The sequence below is a fragment of the Phyllostomus discolor genome, chromosome 7, assembly GCF_004126475.2.
Source record: "Phyllostomus discolor isolate MPI-MPIP mPhyDis1 chromosome 7, mPhyDis1.pri.v3, whole genome shotgun sequence".
NCBI classification, from domain to species: Eukaryota; Metazoa; Chordata; class Mammalia; order Chiroptera; family Phyllostomidae; genus Phyllostomus; species Phyllostomus discolor.
The window spans coordinates 69,199,703-69,219,825 of NC_040909.2; the positions used below are offsets into that span (position 1 = coordinate 69,199,703).

The 20,123-nt window shown below is 34.5% G+C and overlaps 1 protein-coding gene across 2 annotated transcripts in view; it reads left to right on the forward strand.

The window, feature by feature from the left end:
- SNTG1 (syntrophin gamma 1) overlaps nt 1-20,123 on the forward strand; it is a 795,508-nt gene that overhangs the window by 456,491 nt on the left and 318,894 nt on the right. For both annotated transcript variants that reach the window (XM_028518478.2, XM_028518479.2), the window contains one exon: nt 12,306-12,362. In XM_028518478.2, the coding sequence (XP_028374279.1) occupies nt 12,306-12,362 (57 nt within the window). The remainder of the gene's footprint in view (nt 1-12,305; nt 12,363-20,123) is intronic.

Sequence of the window (20,123 nt, forward strand, 5' to 3'; positions counted from 1 at the left end):
AAAATCTACTAAATTATATCTTTAAATGAGTGGTTTATGAGATGTATGAATTATATCTCAGTGAAAATATTTTTAAAAAGATAAAAATAACTTGTGTATATTCATATATCTATATATGTTTTTATATGTAACCATCTGTATCTGTATTAGAATACCCATGAGTTCATACTGATATCTCCAACTATCTTCCATTACCCCATGAAGTATTCTAGCATTCTCTCCTTGTGTATCTGAATTCCCACTTGGGCAGTAAAAAGCTGGTTTCTCCCAACCAGCATCCATTTACTTGTTTAATTTCAACATACATGTATAGTAGCATTAGAATTATTAACCCCTGTCCTCAAGTGAAACAATTGTAAAGCAACTAGAACACAGTGCCATGCCCTCACATGAAACAACTAGAATACAGTGCCATGGTCAGTTCTTTTGGTCTTTAGTTTACAGTTGTTTGCCTTAAAAACTCCATTTATATCTAGACTTGCCTAAGTAAGCACTTCCTCCCTCCATTAGTGAGGTGGTAGCACACTTTCATAATATAGTTTATACTGTTTATCACACTATGCTTTCTTTTGGAACCCTTAACTTCCTAAATCACTCTTTTAAATTTGCATACAGTAAGGTTTGCTCTTTGTTTTATAAAATTCTATAGATTTTGACAAATGCAAAATATCATGTATCCACTATAGAATTAATCCTGGCAACTACTAATAGTTTTATTATCTTTATAGCAGTGCCTTTCCAGAAAGTCATATAAATGGAATTGGAGGATCCATACTTTTCAAAGTAGCTTCAGTTACTTAGTAATATACAACTGTGGTTTCTCCATGTCTTTTTGCAATTGAGTATTTCATTTTTTATTGCTAAATGATATTTTATTGTGTAGATGTAGCATAGGTTTTTGTTTCTTTGTTTATTCAATTTACCTACTGAAGAACATTTTGGTTACCTCCAGTTTTGAGTAATAATTAATAAACTTTGCATTCAGGTTTTTGTATAAACATAAATTTTAAAATACTCAAATAACTATCTAGGAGTGCAATTCCTAGACCATGTGTTAATACTATGTTTAGCTTTGTAAGAAACTACCAAACTTCTTTTTGAGTCCCCACCAGCAAAGAATGAGAATTCCTCTAGATGAAAATCCTTGCTGGCATTTGGTACTATAATATTTTGGATTTTAGCTATTCTAAGACATGTGTAATATTATCTTATTGTTTCAATCTGAAACCTGTAATAATAAATGACAAGACCCTCTTTCTATATGATTAATTGACAAATGTATATTCTTTGATAAGATGTTTGCTCAAATTTTTTGGTTAGTTTTTAATTGGGTTGCTTATTTGTCTTGTTGAATGTTAAGAGTTCTTAACATATTTTGGAAATAGTCCTTTATAAGATATGTTTTCTAGCATTTTTCTTCCCATATGTGGCTTGTCTTATCATTACTTCAATAGTGCTTTTAGTAAAGAAGTTTTAAATTTTATTTTATTTTTAAATTATACTTTATTGATTATGCTATTATAGTTGTCCTGATTTTTTTTTTCCTTTGCCACCTCCACTCAGCTCCATACCCCCTTGTTACAGTCTACAGGGGGTTCCTCCCCACCTATCTGCGTTTGCTTTGCCCACTGCCTGAGGAAAGATGTCTCTTAATACCAGAGATCAGTGAAAAGGAAAGGAATTTATTATTCATTTGAAATAACACAAACTAAAGTTCCCCACAAATGCACACAGTCCTCCCAGCACCCTACACATGGCAAAAGGGAGCATTTCCAAAGCCTTGTGGTCCTGACTCTTACCCAAGCCTCATGGTCCCAACCAAGACACCAAAGCCACATGGTCCTAAACAGATGTGTGGTCCCAAAAAGAGAGATCCCCAATGGCTGCTGTGCCTCCATTTAAATCCCAGTGCTAATCTTCCTCTGCAGCCCCATTTCTGGCTCCTCTCACAATTGGCCACAGCTGCCCGCATTCTGGGCAGGTGTGGCCCTGTGGTGTGGAGCCAATTATCTACCCTCTTACAAATCCCTATCTGGGGCTCCCATCTTGGCTGCATCCTGTTACACTGTGCCCTCAGGCAATCCCCATACCCTTGTCCTTGTCCACAGGTCATACCCATAAGTTCTTTGGCTACTCTATTTCCTATACAGTACTTTATATCCCCATGGCTATTCTGTAACCACCTATTTGTACTTCTTAATCCCCTCACCAATTCACTCACTACTCCACACCCTCACATATCTAGTAACCATCAAAAACACTCTCTGTATCCATGATTCTGTCTCTGTTCTGGTTTCCTTCATTTGCTTTTTAGATTCAATTGTTGATAGATATGCATTTATTGCCATTTTATTGTTCATAGTTTTTATCTTTTTCTTAAATAGGTCCATTTAATATTTCATGTAATAATGGTTTGGTGATGATGAACTTCTTTAGTTTTTTATTGTATGGGAAGCTGTTTATCTGCCTTTGATTCTAAATGATAGCTTTGCTAGGTAGAGCAATCTTGGCTATAGATCCTACTTTTCATGACTTGGAATATTTCTTGCCAATCCCTTCTAGCCTGCAAAGTTTCTTTGGAGGAATCAGTTGACAGTCTTGTGGGAACTCCCCTGTAGGTAACTAACTGATTTTCTCATGCCACTTTTAAGAGTCCCTCTTTACCTTTAACCTTTGGTATTTTACTTACAATGTCTCTTGAAGTGGGCCTCTTTGAATCCATCTTTTTTGGAACTCTCTGTGCTCCCTGGACTTGGATATCTGTTTCCTTCACCAAATTAGGGGTGTTTCTTTCTTGTTTTTAAAATACATGTTATTAATTATGCTATTACAGGTGTCCTATTTCCCCCCATTATTCCCACCCAACTTGTGCACCCCTTCCTGCCCACATTCCCCCTTTTTAGTTCATGTCTATGGGTTGTACATATAAGTTCTTTGGCTTCTACACTTCCTATACTATTCTTAAGCTCCCCCTGTCTATTCTCTACCTACTATTTATGCTACTTATTCCCTTTACCTTTTCCCCCATTCTCCCCCCACCCTGTACCCACTGATAACCCTCCATGTGATCTCCATTGATTCTGTTCCTGTTCTGGTTGTTTGCTTAGTTAGTTAGTTAGTTAGTTTGTTTTTTAGGCTCGATTGTTGATAGTTGTGAGTTTGTTGTCATTTTACTGTTCATAGTTTTTGATCTTCTTATTTTCCTTAGATAAGTCCCTTTAATGCTCCATATAATAAGGGCTTGCTTGATGATAATGAACTTCTTGAACTTGGCCTTATCTGGGAAGCTCTTTATCTGCCCTTCCATTCTAAATGATAGCTTTGCTGGAGAGAGTAATCTTAGATATAGGTCCTTGTCTTTTATGACTTGGGATAATTCTTGCCCATAAGGTCTCTTTTGAGAAATCAGCTGACAGCCTCATGGGAACTCCTTTGTAGGTAACTGTCTACTTTTCTCTTACTGCTTTTAAGATTCTCTCCTTATCTTTCAGCTTGGCTAATGTAATTATGATGTGCCTTGGCATATGCTTCCTTGGGTCCAACTTTTTGGGGACTCTCTGAGCTTCCTGGACTTTCCAGAAGTCTATTTCCTTTGCAAGATTAGGGAAGTTCTCCTTATTATTTTTTCAAACAAGTTTTCAATTTCTTGCTCTTCCTCTCCTCCTTCTGGCACACCTATGATTTAGATGTTGGAATGTTTAAAGTTGTCCCAGAAGTCCCTAAGCTTCTCCTCATTTTTTTAAATTCTTGTTTCTTCATTCTGTTTAGGTTGAATGTTTATTTCTTCCTTCTGGCCCAAACCATTGATTTGAATTCTGGTTTCCTTCCTGTCACTGTTGATTCCCTGAGCATTTTCCTTTATTTCACTTTTCATAGCCTTCACTTTTTCCTCTATTTTTCTACCATACTCAACCATTTCTGTGAGCATCTGGATTACCAGTGTTTTGAATTCTGGTATTCTCTTCATCATTTTGTTGTATATTTTCTGGAGCTTTGACCTGTTCTTTCATTTGGGCCATTTTTTTGTCTTGGTGTGCTTACTCTTTTTGTCTTGGTGTGCTTGTTTCATAGTAATCAGTGGAGCCTTAGGTATTTGCCAGGGTGGTGCAACCCAGTCACTGTGTTGTAGCAATGTATTTGGGGGAGGGTTCCAAGAGGGAACAATGCTGCTTTCTGGGCTCTCGGCCAGCTTTCAGTCACTTCCCCCACTCCACACAAGGAGATTGGGCCCTTCTAAAGCTGATTCAAAGGTGAGTGGTTTGTGTATGTTCTAGGAGCCTGTGGATCTCTCCAACGAACTCTCCTGTGAGGCTGGAAGTTTCTCCTGCTGCCACAACCCCCAAAGGTTTTTACAGTCAGAGGTTTTGAGGTTTTATTTCCTTGTGCTGGAACCCTGGTTTGCGTGGTCTGTCTCGTTCCCCAGGTGTTCTTCCTGGTTCATCCCCACACAAGTGTGGGATCACCTGCTCCATCAGCTGCAGCCTCGCCTGGTCTACAAACTGCCACCTTGCTGCAAGTCCTCTCCACCTCAGCTGCCTGTCTGCCCCTCCCACCAGTCTGAATGAATATTTCTTCTTTAACTCCTTGGTTGTCGGGGCTTCCATACCATTCAATTTTCTGTCCATTCTGGTTGTTTTGTTTTTAAATTTGTTGTCTTTATTTTGGTTGTGGGAGGAGGCACAGTGTATCTACCTATGCCTCCATTTTGGCCAGAAGTCTAGAAGTTTTCTTTCATTATTTTTCCAAATATATTTCCAATTTCTTACTCTTTCTCTTTTCCTTCTGGCACCCCATGATGCAACTGTTAAAAGGCTTAAAGTTGTCCCAGAGGCTGCTTACACTATATTCATTTTGTCTTCTTTTTTTCCTTTGCTTATTCTTATTGTTTGTTTTGCTGTTGAGGTCCTCACTAAGCTTCTTGAGCATGCTTAAAAACAGTGTTTTGAATTCTGTATCTGATAGATTGCCTACCTCAATTTTGTTTAGGTCTTTATCTGGAGTTTTCATCTGTTCTTTCATTCAGGCCATGTTTCTTTGTCTCCTCATGTGGGCTACCTCCCTGTGTTTGTTCCTGTGTTTAAGGTAGAGCTGCTATGACTCCCTGTCTTGGTAGTGTGGCCTAATGTAGTAGGTGTCCTGCTGGGTCCAGTGGCACAGCATCCCCTATCACCCAAGTTGGATACTTGTGCTGCAGTATTTGTGTGGACTGAGTACACCCTTCTCTTGTAGTTTGAGCCTTGATTGCTGTTCACAGGTCAATGGGAGGGATTTACCCAAGCCAGTCAGCTGCTAGGACTGGCTGCGAACACTGACCACCAACCTCTGCCATCCAGGGAAGAGCAGCTATGCAGCAGAGGGGTGTTAGTGCTCCAGTGTGATCTGTAGCTGTCCACAGGGTGGAGCAGGCTGTGGAATTTCCTGGGTGGTCCAGGCCAAGGTCAGCCCCCACCTGTATGCTGCCCAGGGTCACTCTCCATGAGCTAAGCTATCTGAGAGGAATGCTGCTTGTGCTGGGTTTGGAGGTTACTAGTTGATGCCAATCTGTGTACCTAGGCTGGCTGCTGCTAGTGCCAGGCCTAGGGCCACTTAGCAAGAGGTACAAGAGCTGTGTGCTGGTGGCTTACTAAAGCCAGCTGTTGCTTGTTTGATAGAATTTAGGAAGTTGTGAAGCATGAGCCAAACCAGCTCTTTCTATCTTAGGTGGGCCTGTAATTTGAGTGGGATAAAGCCTCAGGGGATCTCCAAGGTGGGGCAAACAGTGTTAGCCAGGCTGATGGTGTTTCAGATATGGCACCAGCTACCAGAATTTTCAGTGCCTCCCTGTATGCCACTGGTGCTTTTCAAGCTGCTACCCTGGTGCTATAGTTCAAAGTGAGAGAGTCTGTGTAAGTCCCTTGTGGGTTTTTTAAGGGGAACTGCTTGGGAATCCAGAACTTTCTTCCACTAACTCAATCCCCACTGGTTTTGCAGCCAAAAGTTATGGGGACTTATCCTCCTGGCACTGGAACCCTGGGCTGTGTGTCCAGGGACTCCTAGCTCCTGAGGTATCCCTTTCAGATATTCATCCACCACATGTGGATGTGGAAGCAGACTGCTTCACATCTCTGCTTTCCTACCAGTCTGGATGGCTGTGGATCTTTTTAAAGATTTTATTTATTTTCATTTTATAGAGAGGGTAAGGAAGGGAGAAAAAAAGGGTGAGAAACATCAATGTGCAAGAGATACATGGTTTCGTTGCCTATAGCATGCCCCCAACTGGGGAACCTGGGTCATAACCCAGGCATGTGCTCTGACTGGAAATTGAACATGTGACATTTTGGTTTGCAACACCGTGCTCAACCCACAGAGCCACACCAGTCAGGGTTGGATGTGGTTTCTTTAATATTGTAGTTGTCATGCTTCCATTCTTTTTGATTTCTGACAGTTCTAAATGATGGTTGTTTTATATTTTAATTGTAATTTGATGTGGTTGTGTGAGGAGGTGAGCCATGTTTACTTATGCTGCCATCCTCTCTGACTTTCTCAGATCTTTTTAATTTTAATTTATCCTAAAATCAATTTTCTCTTTTTTTATGAACCACTTTTGGATATTATACCTAAAATATCATTGCCAACCAAAAGCCATATAAATTTTACCCTATGTTTTCTTTAGAAAGCTTTATATTACCTTTTATCTCTAGATCTTTTATATAGTTTGCATTAATTTTTGTGTAAGACATAATATCTAGGTCTAGATTCCTTTATTTTATATCTAAAGACTGTCCTGTTTTTCTTCATTAAATTATATTTATTCCTTTGTCAAAGATCAGTTGACTGTCTCTCCATATATATTTTTTTATTTTTCATTCTATTTTGGGGTTATTTTATTTATTGATATATGTGTTTAATCTTAAAAAAATTCAGGCTATTTGATTACTGTATCTTTATAGTAAGCCTTGTGTCAGGTATCCTGTGTCCTCCAACTTTGTTCTTCCAATTCATTATTGTGTTGGCTACCATGGGTGTTTTGGCTTTCCAGATAAACTTTAGCACCAGTTTGTTGATAATCACAAATAGCTTGTCGGGAATTTTTTAAGATTGAGCTGATTCTATAGATCAAGTTGGGAGGAACTGACATTTTAGAAATATTGAGTTTTCTAATTCATGAATATGGAATATCTTTACATTTATTTTGATCATCTTTGATTTTCTAGAGCTTTTCTAGAGTTTTGTAGTTTTCCACATACAAATATTCACTTTGTTAGATTTATGCTTAAGTAATCTTTTTTAGTGTGATATTATAAATAGTATTGTTAGTTTCTAATCCTAGTATCTCATATACAACAGAACAATTGACTTTTGTATACAGAAAGTTCACTTAACATCATTGATAGAAACTATAAGTTTAAGTGAAACAATGTATAACAAAATCAGTTTTATCATAAGCTAAATGATATAAAAAAGTAAAGTTCCTGTGGCATATTTCTGGTCACAAAAACATCACCAAACTTCTAAAAAAAGACCCAAAACACTTCTGAAATTAATCATTTAAATAAATGTAAGCTATGAATACAAAGAAGCAATAAATTCTTTTTCAAGCTTCATTCTTATTCCAGCTCTGGGTCACGGTGGTTGGAGCCTATCCCAGCAGCTCAGGGGCCAGTGTGGGAATGCCATTTCATCACAGTTTGCACACTCACAAACACACTCACTCATATTGGAACAATTTAGACACATCAATTCACTTACCATGCATGTTGTATCTGGGACATGGAAGGAAACTGGAGTACCCAGAGATAACAATGGAAAAAACCTGCAAACTCCACCAGACTATGTCTCCAGCTAGCAATTGATTTTTTTCTCATTAACATATAATGAAACATTTAATGAATGATATTCTAGGACTCACTGTATTAAGCTTGTCTCCTCTTACTTTGTGATAATTACTTATTAGTTATATGATAATTTTATTGATTCTTTGGAACTGTCTACATAGACAAAAGACAAAGACAATTTTATATTTTCCTCTTTAATCTGTATGCCTTTTGTTTTATTTTCTTGCCATTTTGCACTAGCTATGACAGTGGGAAGGAACATTCTTGCTTTGTTCCAATCTTGGAGGGAAAACATTCACTTGCTCACAACCCCCTCCCTGTTTACTTCCTTGCACCTTGATGTTTTAGTTTCTTTGTTTCTTTGATCATAATTCACCATCTCTTCCAGGGCTGTTTATAACAGAAAAGACAGTGGGAATCAGAGATACATTCATTTAATCATGATTTGGATTTTAGTAAAGTTGATTTAAATCCTTTGCATTTGTCTTCTCATTCTAAATTAGAAAAAAAATATTGCCTATGCCAGTGAGCTGGTGTGATGATTATACATGAAAATGTTTGAAGAAACTTTATTGAATACCTAATTTTGATTTAGGGCATATGCTACATACTTGGAATGCAGCTGTGAACAACACACAGGATTAGCTCTCTGAAAACTGTAGTGGAAAATAAATTAAGGAAATAAAATATTTTAACATATAATTGTATGTCCAATGAGAACTATAAGTTTATAGAGTAGCTGTAATAATTAGTAGCTACCACCATTATTACTGATTTCAAGTTTCTTTACTCTTCCTGGCTTATCAAACAGAGCTAATGGCATTCCCTAGCTCTTTTACTACATTTTTTTCATTTCCATCAAATAAAATTAATAAATACATTTCTCCATTTGATGATCTCTCTAGATTCTGCATTGTCCTCATTTCTTTCTTTTTACATATGTATCTCAAAAATGTTTATGCCTTGGATATATAATACCTACATTTTTTTTGTTTGATAACATGGGTATTTTAGTTCTCATATAGTTCGTATAATATAGGGAGAACTTCAAATATAAGAATATTTCTAGAGAGCAGTTAGAATTATATTTTTAGAACAAGCAGGTTAAATAATTAAAGTAAGCTTTTTCATAAGATTAATTCTGATTATCCTGGCATGCAGCACATTATTACATAGTCCAAAATTATTTAGGACTCCATCCGTTACATTTTGTAACAAATAGGAAGATTAAATGAATATATTTATTTATGTGAGTTTATCTGAACACCCACCTTAATTTTGTGTTTTAAATAACAAAATAATTGATAATATCATGGTTTCCCAAAATAAAGTACTTCGTTACTAGGCAACAGTTTTTTGATGCTGAAGAAGATATGTTAACTATATATAAATATAACTAAATATAAACCAGCTTTTTAATATTCTCTGACTTATGAGGTGAACAGCTGAAATAATTTATTAGCATTTTGGAGGGTGAAGGACAGAAACACCAAATACGGAGAGGTAGAAAAGTGACAGAGATCATAAGTAACAAGAATATAATTGGGGAGACTATCAGCAAGGTGCTACATTGAGAACAGTTACTTGTCTCTTTATTCTTCTTGCTGCCTGTGGTAACCAACTTAATATTTTGGCTTTAAAGCAAGATGTAATTTGTCTTGCCTATCTCTCTTAATTTTCTCAATAGTAAGCTAATGAAGCAATAGTATATAGTGGTGATGGCTGGGGTTTGCATGTATATGTGTGTGCTCATGTTATTAAAAAATATCAAAATAAGTGCAGCTTCTGAGACTTTCAGATGTTTCTCCTGACTATTCACTCTCTCCAAACTCCTGTCTAAATCAGTACTTTTGTATTGGATTTGGAATATGTTCTTAATTTTCTCCACCAAAGATTGGAAGGCAGTCTTGTAGAGAGTGAATAAAGGCATTGCAGGGACCATTGACCACTCCAGAATGCTTGTTCCTTCAAAGAAAAGCAGTGTTTCAGCACATATATGGCTACTTGATAGAATTTACCCACCAGGTGGCCATCTGGGCTAATGATTGCTATGAAAAGTATCAGAAAAATTTAGGTGATGGTATTTGCTAATTAAAATTAATTTACTTTGATTGAAATTTTTATTTTAAGACAGTTATGTGAGCTTCTGAGCTAAGTTCACCATTGGTTTTAATGCTGTTTTAAGGAATTAAGTATTTATTCCATACAGAAAAGGAATTAAGAAAATAGCTATGCCCTCCAAGAATATCATTTTAGTTTGATGGGCACTATTATGAAAGCAGTTTGACTCTCTGTTCTGTAAGAATGAAGATAGTCAATTAGTTCTTCAAACCCCAAGTCTGAGTCTTCCAGTATTTGAGCTACTCTGTGAGGTAAATGTTGGGACATGAGATGGAAAATTTATTTAGATATTTATGGAATTATTAAGTAAAAAATTCTGTCTAGAATTGTAGATTGTATGTGTGTTAGTTGATTAAGTTTCTACTATATGCCAAGGTCCTTCACAAATATTAATCCTCAAAACAAAACCATTACTGTATATTATTTATTATGATTTTACAGATTTGGAAATGAAGACACAGAGGGCTTAGTTAATTTGTCAAACACTTTAAATTGTAAATATTTGAATCATTAATAGAGCCTCTGACTTTAATTCCAAAATTGTTTGTATTGTACAAGTTTCCTTTAATTAATCTTTTAATGGAAAATAATAAAAAATAATTAATTTAACAGATTGCTTTTGTTTAGTCAATAAAAGTACACTTCCAAAAATATTTAATTTATTTTAAATTAACTTTTCCATATTTATAATGCATGTGTTCAACTTTTTTTGCTTTTGTGCATGCAGGTATGTTTATTTATAAATTTTGCAATATAAATTTTAAAACAATGCATCTTCTCATACTTGTGACACCACCAATGAAAAATAATATGAGTCTGTTTACAAATTTAAAAAGAAAGTTTATAGTGTTATTTAATATAGCATTCAATATGATGTCTTATGTTTTAAGTCACTTCGCATAAGTTGTACCGCATCTATAAACTCATTTGCATAAACATAAGTTTAATGTTGGCTTGAAAACATGATTAGGTGACTGGTTACAAGAGTAAAATTTTAAATGCTTTTAAAATAGACCAAATTAGTTAGCACATGTTCAAAAAGAATAAAATTTATATTATTAAATGCTACTCATTGGCATTCATATTTTTTAATATATGTCTCCAACTAATAAGGCTTATTTTAAATTGAAAATAAATAACAGTTAATAAACCTTAATTTCTTGTATGACAATCATGTTCTTTAAGCATTGTTTTGTTTTTATTTATGAAATATAAATACTTGGTTAAAATTAAGGTAGTGTGTAACTTCGCAAATTGATGGCATTCATGCTGTTTTAAAATATTTAAAAAGAGCCACTAGAGGCACACATTTTTTCAAATTTTCTCCTGGATCTTTTCAAATGATGTTATATGTATTCCATACAGCCCCTCTAAAACCAGGGAATAAAAGAGGAAATTCATCTATAAAAAAGAGAGGAGCATTTGGATTTGGAAATAGAAAATATATGAATAGAAATGCAAATGGATTAGGCATTTGTAAAATGCAGGAAAAAGATGACAAATGTCTGTAGCAGGTACAAGGGGAAAAAAGTGGTGTCTCACATCTTTATGGATAGGAAAATTTTCAAGAAGATAAGAAGTTATAAATAAATGGAGAAGCTTGCAAATAAAAGCTTTTAGCCTTTCTGTATTGTTCCAGAATATGCATTATGTAGAGATCAGTACCCTAAAACAGAGTATTATCAATTTAATACTGGAGATTAAAGAATTTGGTAAAATGTAGCTCCTTGTGTCTTTTTTTAAATTTTTATATACCAATGATTGAATTATTGTTTCCAATGTGGGAGGAAAAGGAATTGGTTTTGAGAAGTGATAATTCCATTATCTTTATTAGTTAGGTGTAAAACACTTGAAAGAATAAAAGGAAAGCAATTATTTTGAACCAGGTTTATTTGCACTTGCAATCCCAGAAATACACATGAATCATTTATGTGCTGGGAGAGCAGCCTCCAAGCTCTGCTCTCAAATCTCCACAAACATACGACTTGTAGTGATCGAGATAAGAACTTAGTTGAAAGATAATATTTACCATTGACATTGAGTTACTTTGATGTAACTAGAACCTCATCATTTCTTAGGCAACAAGAATACGTAATATGAAAATGGGAAAAGATTTAAAAGCTGATTCCAAAATATGTCCAAAAAATCATTGAAAGGAATTAATTTTATAAGGTTAGCTGTTTAATAGCACTGCAGTCATTTTATCTTGTCAAATAAATTATTGTTTAATTTTAAAATTATAAAACACTCCATTTATTGCCATATTTGGAGCCTCTATATATTTAAGAGTAAAAACAAAACTTAAAGGAGGAATATGTTGTGCAACTACAGTTTTATAAAAAGCTAACCACTTAAAATCCTGTCTTGCAGGAAAGAACCGTGACCATTAGAAGACAAACTGTAGGAGGATTTGGATTAAGCATAAAGGTAGCCAGTCTTTCTAGTCTATTCTTACAAAATACATACTATATTGCTGCATTGTTTATGTATTTTAATTTTGGGAAGATTAATAATTAATTAGACAAGCTTGACTGTAACTCCTTAATATCTGGACTGAGATGTAAGCTAAGTAGGTCCTCATAGACCCTTGGTCACTTTTGGATTTACAAAAGTATTTGGGAATTTTAACTCATCTGGCATTGAATAATACTAATTAATTATCTTTTGTACCTGCTTTCATTTAAATTAACAAGTATGGTGTTTGAGTGTGCATATCATCTTTTAACCAAACAGAGTAGGAAATATTGACCTGTTGGTGAATGTAAACAGAACAAGTTCTGTCTAATGAAGCCTTATGGAAGTTAAGTATTAATTGTATTATGTATATTTTTTTCTTTTGTTTAGTCTTCATTTTTATTTAAGAAAAGAGTAAAATCTCGTGTTACATTGCCAAATACATAGGATAGGTTTGAAGTTTAGCATTCAGGTTATTATAAAAACTATCATCTTTTTATTTCCATTTATTAGAATTTTCCTCAAAATTTATTTTAATTATTCACTTTTTATTGTATTTTTTCCATTACTACTTATCTCCATTATACCTTCTTCCACCTCCACCCACTTCCCCCCCCAAAAAAATCACCACATTGATGGTCTTTTCTTTCTGTTGTTGACTATTAAAGATGTACTACACCTGCAATTTATCATCTTGAAGACAAACAGAAATTTTAAAATGATGGGAAATTATATAAATATTGGGAAAGCTAACTCAATGACTTTAAAATACTTTTTAGAAACCTACATCTTTAAGCAGATAATTGAAATTTATATTGACCTTAATGGGTGGGCTAGGCATTTTGCTTTTGTAAGGTGAAAATCATACACCTGAAGCATATGTTTCATGAAATTTTAATACAGCTCAAGTTATATATGCTTGAAAATTAGAACTCAAAGTTTAGTGGCTCTAAACTATGGCTCTAGTTGATGTTATATAAATGTCTCAGAAAACTGATCAATGTGGAATACTATTATGCAGCCAAGTAATAAAAATATTACTATATAAGTGTTAATTTTAAAATATACTTGTACTTCATCTGTCATCAACTAAGACCAGGGAGACACAGAGAACAAAATATAAGATTTAAGTATGGAGATGATGTTGTGGCAATTCTAAGGTTCAATAGACAGGTTTTTATTTGTTTGCTTTTGTTTTTTACCACAATAATTATTGAGAATGCTGTCAAGATTTTAATGGTATGACTTAGGAAGTCCATGAAGAGACCACAAAAGCTGAGTGTGAATAAAGCTCAACAGTGATAGTAGGTTTCATTTTAGATATGCATTTTTATCTAACCTGCATTGACTCTAATTCTGAGAGTGGAGCAAAAAATGTTATTTCCTTCTTTTAATTTCAATTTATAATTTAAACCTAATAATATGTTGTTATTTAGTTTTAGTAAATTACCACATTTTAACCTGGCCAGTTTTTAAATATCAAGAATTCTGCCAAATGAATAATTTCAGCTTAATGATTTCATTATTTCAATGCAAGTAAAACTTTAGACACATAAAAAATACAGTAATTTTCAAAATTCCATGTGTGTATGTTGCATTCAAAATATTGGCCATAAAAGTAGCACTTGATCTGTGATTGTTGCCATGTTTTAGGAGGTTAAAGAAAAAGGAAATTATCTTTTAAAAAATTTATGACATACAAGCAAACCAGAAATATAAGCATCAATAGATTTATTTAGAATATTACTTATTTATTGTGAAGCTAAATGACTAATATTAGACCTTTCCACTTTGGTTTTTTCAGTACTTGCCACTGATCTTTGCTTTTCTATTTTCTTCTTTTAAATTTTAGTTTTAATCCTCACCTAAGGATATATTCATTGACTTCAGAGAGAGAGAAATATTGACGTGAGCACTGACTGGCATGGCTCATTTGGTTGGGCATCGTCCTGTAAACCAATAGATAGCCAGTTCGATTCCTGGTCAGGAAACATGCCTGGGGACCCATTTCAGTCTATAAGACAGTGCTCCAACCAAGTGAACCACACTCTACTTTTAAAAATTTATTCTGTTACTGTATTTCTTTGTTTTGAACTATTTTATTCTGTTATTATATTTCAAAATATGATTACTTCTTTATTTAAAATAGCAATGTTATTGTACAAATCCTTTTATCTTGTCACAGGTAAATTAGAAAAAATACTGGGTTTATCTATTTGCACTATTTTCTTTAGATCTGAGAATCTAAAATATGTGTGTTATATACTTTAATATTATACTTTATAATATTAAAAGTTTTATATTATACAACTTTATATAATATTTTATGTCATAAAGTACATATATGAAATGAACAGCTTAAGAAATTTTTTTAATACAGAGTTAATATTTTAGTGTTGATCATTTATCTATTTGTTGCTGGCTAATTTCAATTAGCAATAACTATGCACATGAAGATATATATTTTATTCTTACTTGGTGCAGTTAAGTAATCACTGCTGGCACACACTGGAGGTTTTGTAGTGAAGATTATTATTTAAAATCTCAAATATCTCAGCTAGATATACCAGAAGGAAGGAGAATGTATGGTAGATGACTGAAAGGCTTTTACCAATATAGCTAAGACTCTGACAGGTGTTCCTGAATTTCACTGTACTCAGAACATGGAATACTGTTATTTCAGGTTTTCCTTCCCAGAAACTCTTTTAAAAATCTTGGCTGAGGGACAACAAAATGTCCTTTCCAATCAGAAAGCACTGAAAGACTTTAGAATGTGCTGTTGGAAGACAAGGCTTGTGGCTATGCTACATTCTCCTGACAAATCTTGGCTTCTGGGAACTTTCTTGCAACTTTTGCTATTGCACATGGCAGTAATTCTTCAGGTATCCCAGGTGATATAGCCAGAACAACTTTGTATATAGCATCTATTTGAATGCTTTTTAAAAAAAGTTTTTATTTATTTTTAGAGAGAAGGGAATACATGGAGAAAAAAAGGGAGAGAAACATCAATATATAGTTGCCTCTTGTATTTCCCCAACTGGGGACCTGGCCTGCAACCCAGGCATGTGCCCTGACTGGGAATTGAACTGGTGACCCCTTGGTTCACAGGCCAGCACTCAATCCACTGAGCCATGCCAGCCAGGGCAATGCTTTCTTTATTAACATTCCTCAGTGTTTATAGTTTTGGGTAGTATGATGTTCCTGATGCTATCAATGTCCATTAAGCCTGTATCATCTGTCCATGTACAACATTATTTTCCCTTCCAAACACTGTCTCCAGCCAGAGATTCCCCTGTATGGGTGTGAAATAAAAGTCAGATTTTGCCTTTTTTATCTATCTTATTCACTGGACAGCTTTGAAACTTCTGGAATAAAAATTGTGTAGGTGTCTCTGATGGTGACATAGTTATATGTCTCCACAATTTAATTCTAAGCCTTCTATTTGACATCATTCCTTGAAGACCAAATGCCAGATATTGACATTGTGTGCAATGAGGAGGGTACTCATTTCAAAATTTCCTAAAATCCTAAACAATAAGGGAAGAAATAAATTTAATAGAAATGAAAAAACTTATTGACTTAAATGATAATAATATGATTTAAGTAAGTTTTAATTCACTTTCTTTTCAGATTTTATCTACTTCCCTTTCTATTATTAGTTTGCTTTTTAACCTTAAATTGTTTAGTTTGTATTATGAGAATTTTTAACAAAATCTGAGACTCTCCTGTGAAAATTATAATTATTATTTTAAAAATTATGTCCAAAATCCTTAATAAAACACTCATCCAAGAATTTTTAAATCAAATGATTGATATTTAATATGGAAATCAGAAATTTATCTTCATAGGCGAACTTGTATAGATTTCTGAAATGCCATCATTTTATAAAGATTACTTGACTATGGAAAGGTAGAAAGCAAAATTATCTATATGTTCATGTTATTTCTCAGTTAAGGGGAAAAAACACACAGAGCCTAAGACCAATGGACGTGTAACAGATTTGCACTGGTGCTGCAGGTGGGAAAGCAGATGCCCTGAAGAGGAGACGTCACATGCAAAGCTGACATTCTTGCTCCCACTTTTCCATTCTCTGGTTAAGATGAACTATTTGTCTTCAGCTTGTAAACTGAAAGGAATTATTTTCAAACCCTAAAGAGTGTGTGCAATCACAGATCATAGCTTTCTAGTCCCATGTTATAGTTATTCAGGAACAAACATATATATAAGGAACATATATAAAAGGAACAAACATATAACTGAACCACAGTGCAATGAAAATGGGCATTGCATACAGGCACTGAAACCTGGCCCGGTCCTCTCTTGTGTTTAAGTGACCTTTCATCCACAAGCCCCAACTCTACAACCTCAAAGAAAAGAGAAATGATTGTCAGACTTTGCGATCAGAAACTTAACCATGAACCAAGTCTAGTGCTTTTTGCACTGTGCTCACTCCTGTTCTCAGTTATCCAGGAAGCCTTGTTCATTTTAAGCTATTTTTAATCTTGTGTTGCTTTAAGAGCCATTCTTGTATTTGCCATAACTCTGTGCCTTCTTTGATTTAAACATCCTTCAGAAGTCACAAACTTGTGTGTATGTTTCATGTATTAGTTTTTGAGGACTTTTTTGGTTGCTCTCCAGTAAAATGTCAAGTTCTTCTATTTATATTTTAAGTAGGATCCATAGCATCCATTATTTTATATTTTTCATCATTCTTCTTATAGTGATTATCATATGGATAATCATCTTAAAGTAGGCAACCATCTAGACCTTATGAAACTTTTATTTATCTTCTATATATTTTTAAAATACAATATCATGCGTATGCATATTTTAAAAATAACACTTGTGGTCTTCTGGTACTTATTACTTTTAAAAATTCACCTTTTAGGGAAATGGTATTTTGAATATCATTACTGTAAAATTATTTTATGGTGCATTTTCCAAAAGACAAGTTTTTTGTAAGTAAACAATTATTCAACTCCATTAAGGAAATGTTTGCAATCAAAAGTAGTTTCTATATGGAAGCTTTAACTTTACAATTATCAATAATAAAATAATAGCCCTGGCTGGTGTGGCTCAGTGGACTGAGTGCTGACCTGCAAACCAAAGGGTTGCTGGTTCAATTCCCAGTCAGGGCATATGCCTGGGTTGCTAGCCAGGTGCCCAGTAGGGAGTGCATGAGAGGCAACCATACATTGATGTTTCTCTAACTCTCCTTCCTTTCCCCTCTCTTTAAAAATAAATAAATAAAATCTTTAAAAAGTAAATAAAATAATAAGTATTAACATTTAATATTATTGTTTATAAACAATAATTGTTAATATTTACTAACTGCTATTAAGGTGCTATATTCTGAGCTAAATACTTTATATTCTGTTTCACTTGGTGTTCATTACTAACCAGCAATGACTGTTATCCCTCTACAAGCAATAAAATTAAGTATTAACAGGTTAACTTACCCATTGACATAAGTGACTGAGGCTAGACCCCACATAAAGCTGATGAAAAAGCCCTTCTTAAAAACTGTGCTCTACAGATATAAAACCTGGACTAATTTAAGTATTTCTAAACTCTTAGGGAACATAAACAATATTTCCTCTCTAAGTCATTTATACACTGGTGTATTTAAAACAAATAAATTAATTAACATGTTCAAGATCAAGCAACCAAAATTTTAATATCAAGTGCTGAATTTTAATTGTATCAAATTTACCAAATAAAAATACATGTTTTCACTGTATCTATAATACATTTCTACCATCAGTTTATTAGTTATTTTAGGGCAAAAGTCTTGAAATATCAACTGTTGATATAAGTACAGACACATTTGTATACATTTCTCCTCATATTGTCCTCCTGCTCTTTATACTTGAGTCGATTCATGTGTATATACCGAAGACAGGGCTGATACACACCACCATAGAAACATAAACGTAACAGTCAGGTAATGAAGCTTATATTGAAGATTATGAATTAGTCTCAAGAATCAATTCAGACCACCCACTGGCCAATTATCATCAGAAAGACTGTTTTTCTTGAATTAAATAGCTTATTGTCATGTAATACATATACTATACATTTTACACATTTAAAGTGTACAGTTCAATGATTTTTATTATATTCACAGAAAAGCATGTAGGGGAGGGAGAAAACTCCTCTTAAGCTCTTAAAGCAGGACTTGACACAAAACCAGATTAACAAGAGAAAAACCAATTCAATACATGCCCAAGGGAGAATCATAATCTGGGGCTCAGATCATAAAATTAGGCCCACCGAAATGGTCCAGCCAAGGACCTTTTATACCTTTTAGCCAAAGAAACACTAAATTTGTGATAAATTAACAGAACAGGAAATTTACTGCTCATTACAAAGGAATCTAAGCAAGGTTTGGGTATTCCTTTGTGAGGAATCTAAACAAATTTTGGGTTTGGATAGTAAATAAGTAAAGGTGGTACAAGATTTGTTTATACAAGCTTTTCAACTCTGGATTCTTTAAACTATTGTGATGAATTTGTGTCTCAGCCTTCAGGAGCAGGGAGGACACCAAACAAATGGAAGGTTTATTTCTCTGTAGGTAGGGGGACAGAGAATTCAGGGCTTTCTTATTTTAAATATAGTTTCTTAAGTAACTTTAGTTCAAAATAATCACTATGCCATTATGGGATATCTTGAATGCGCTACCCTGGACCTGACATGTGCAACTCTCACTTCAGTCTGTTTTAGAACTCAGAAAATAACATAGCTGATGCAAGCGTTTTGGTGGTCCAGGGATTTAGGGTCCATGACCCACTGTGTGTTCTTGGCTTCCCACAAGAAACAATTCAAACTTGAGCTAGCATAGAGTTTCAAGTCAAAGCAAGTTTATGTGGGACACTGAGACAGAGAGTGGACTACTCCACAGATGGAGCAGCACTTCTTCAACAAATTTGCTTCCTTTGTTGAGGTTCATTTAATTGGGGGCAGGGTGTTCAATGAGGGCGGGGATATACTCAGAACCTATTCAGGAAAATGGGTGAATGTTTCACAGAGGAGCTATGTTGCCATTCTGTGCCTTTACATGATCTTTCTGTTTTCAATCATGGCAGTGTGGAGTGTCTCCTTTAGCGTGCTCATATATTACAAGGAATATATAATAGGGCTAGGAGTTACCATTAGGTTAAATTAGTTGTCATATGTTCGAATGAGCTGGTCTTTGCCAGCTTTAACCTATAAAACTGCTTTCTGCCCTGTGTGACCTTCTGTATCTGGCCTATTATTCCTACTCTGATTATGTCTATCTAAACACCTACTAAATCTATAAGGTATCATCAGCAAAGGGGGTCATAAAGCACAGCCAACATTTCAGTTTTCCTTGGAGTCTACAAAATAAACTAGTAAAACAAGTTTTGTGGTGAAATAGACAATTTGAAGATTCAGTTCCTCAGGTATAGAGGATCAGAGTTTAAACTGCAAAATGGCCTGTTTACTTGAGCATGGTCAGGGATCAAATTGCAGAAGAGTCCTGATAGTCAGTGTTCAATTATGCTAGTAGAATCCTCAGCAGCTAAGTGTGGGATTCAAATAGATTAAGGATAGTTGCCTATATTATATCAGTTAGTCTTCTTTTAGGTGCCTCTTCCATACCTGTGAACTGAGTTCTTAATTCTAATTAGTATGTTTTTATCTGTTCACAAGTATTTTCCTTACTCTAAATGAATATATACTGGTGTGATCTATGCACTTTTTTTTTATCCT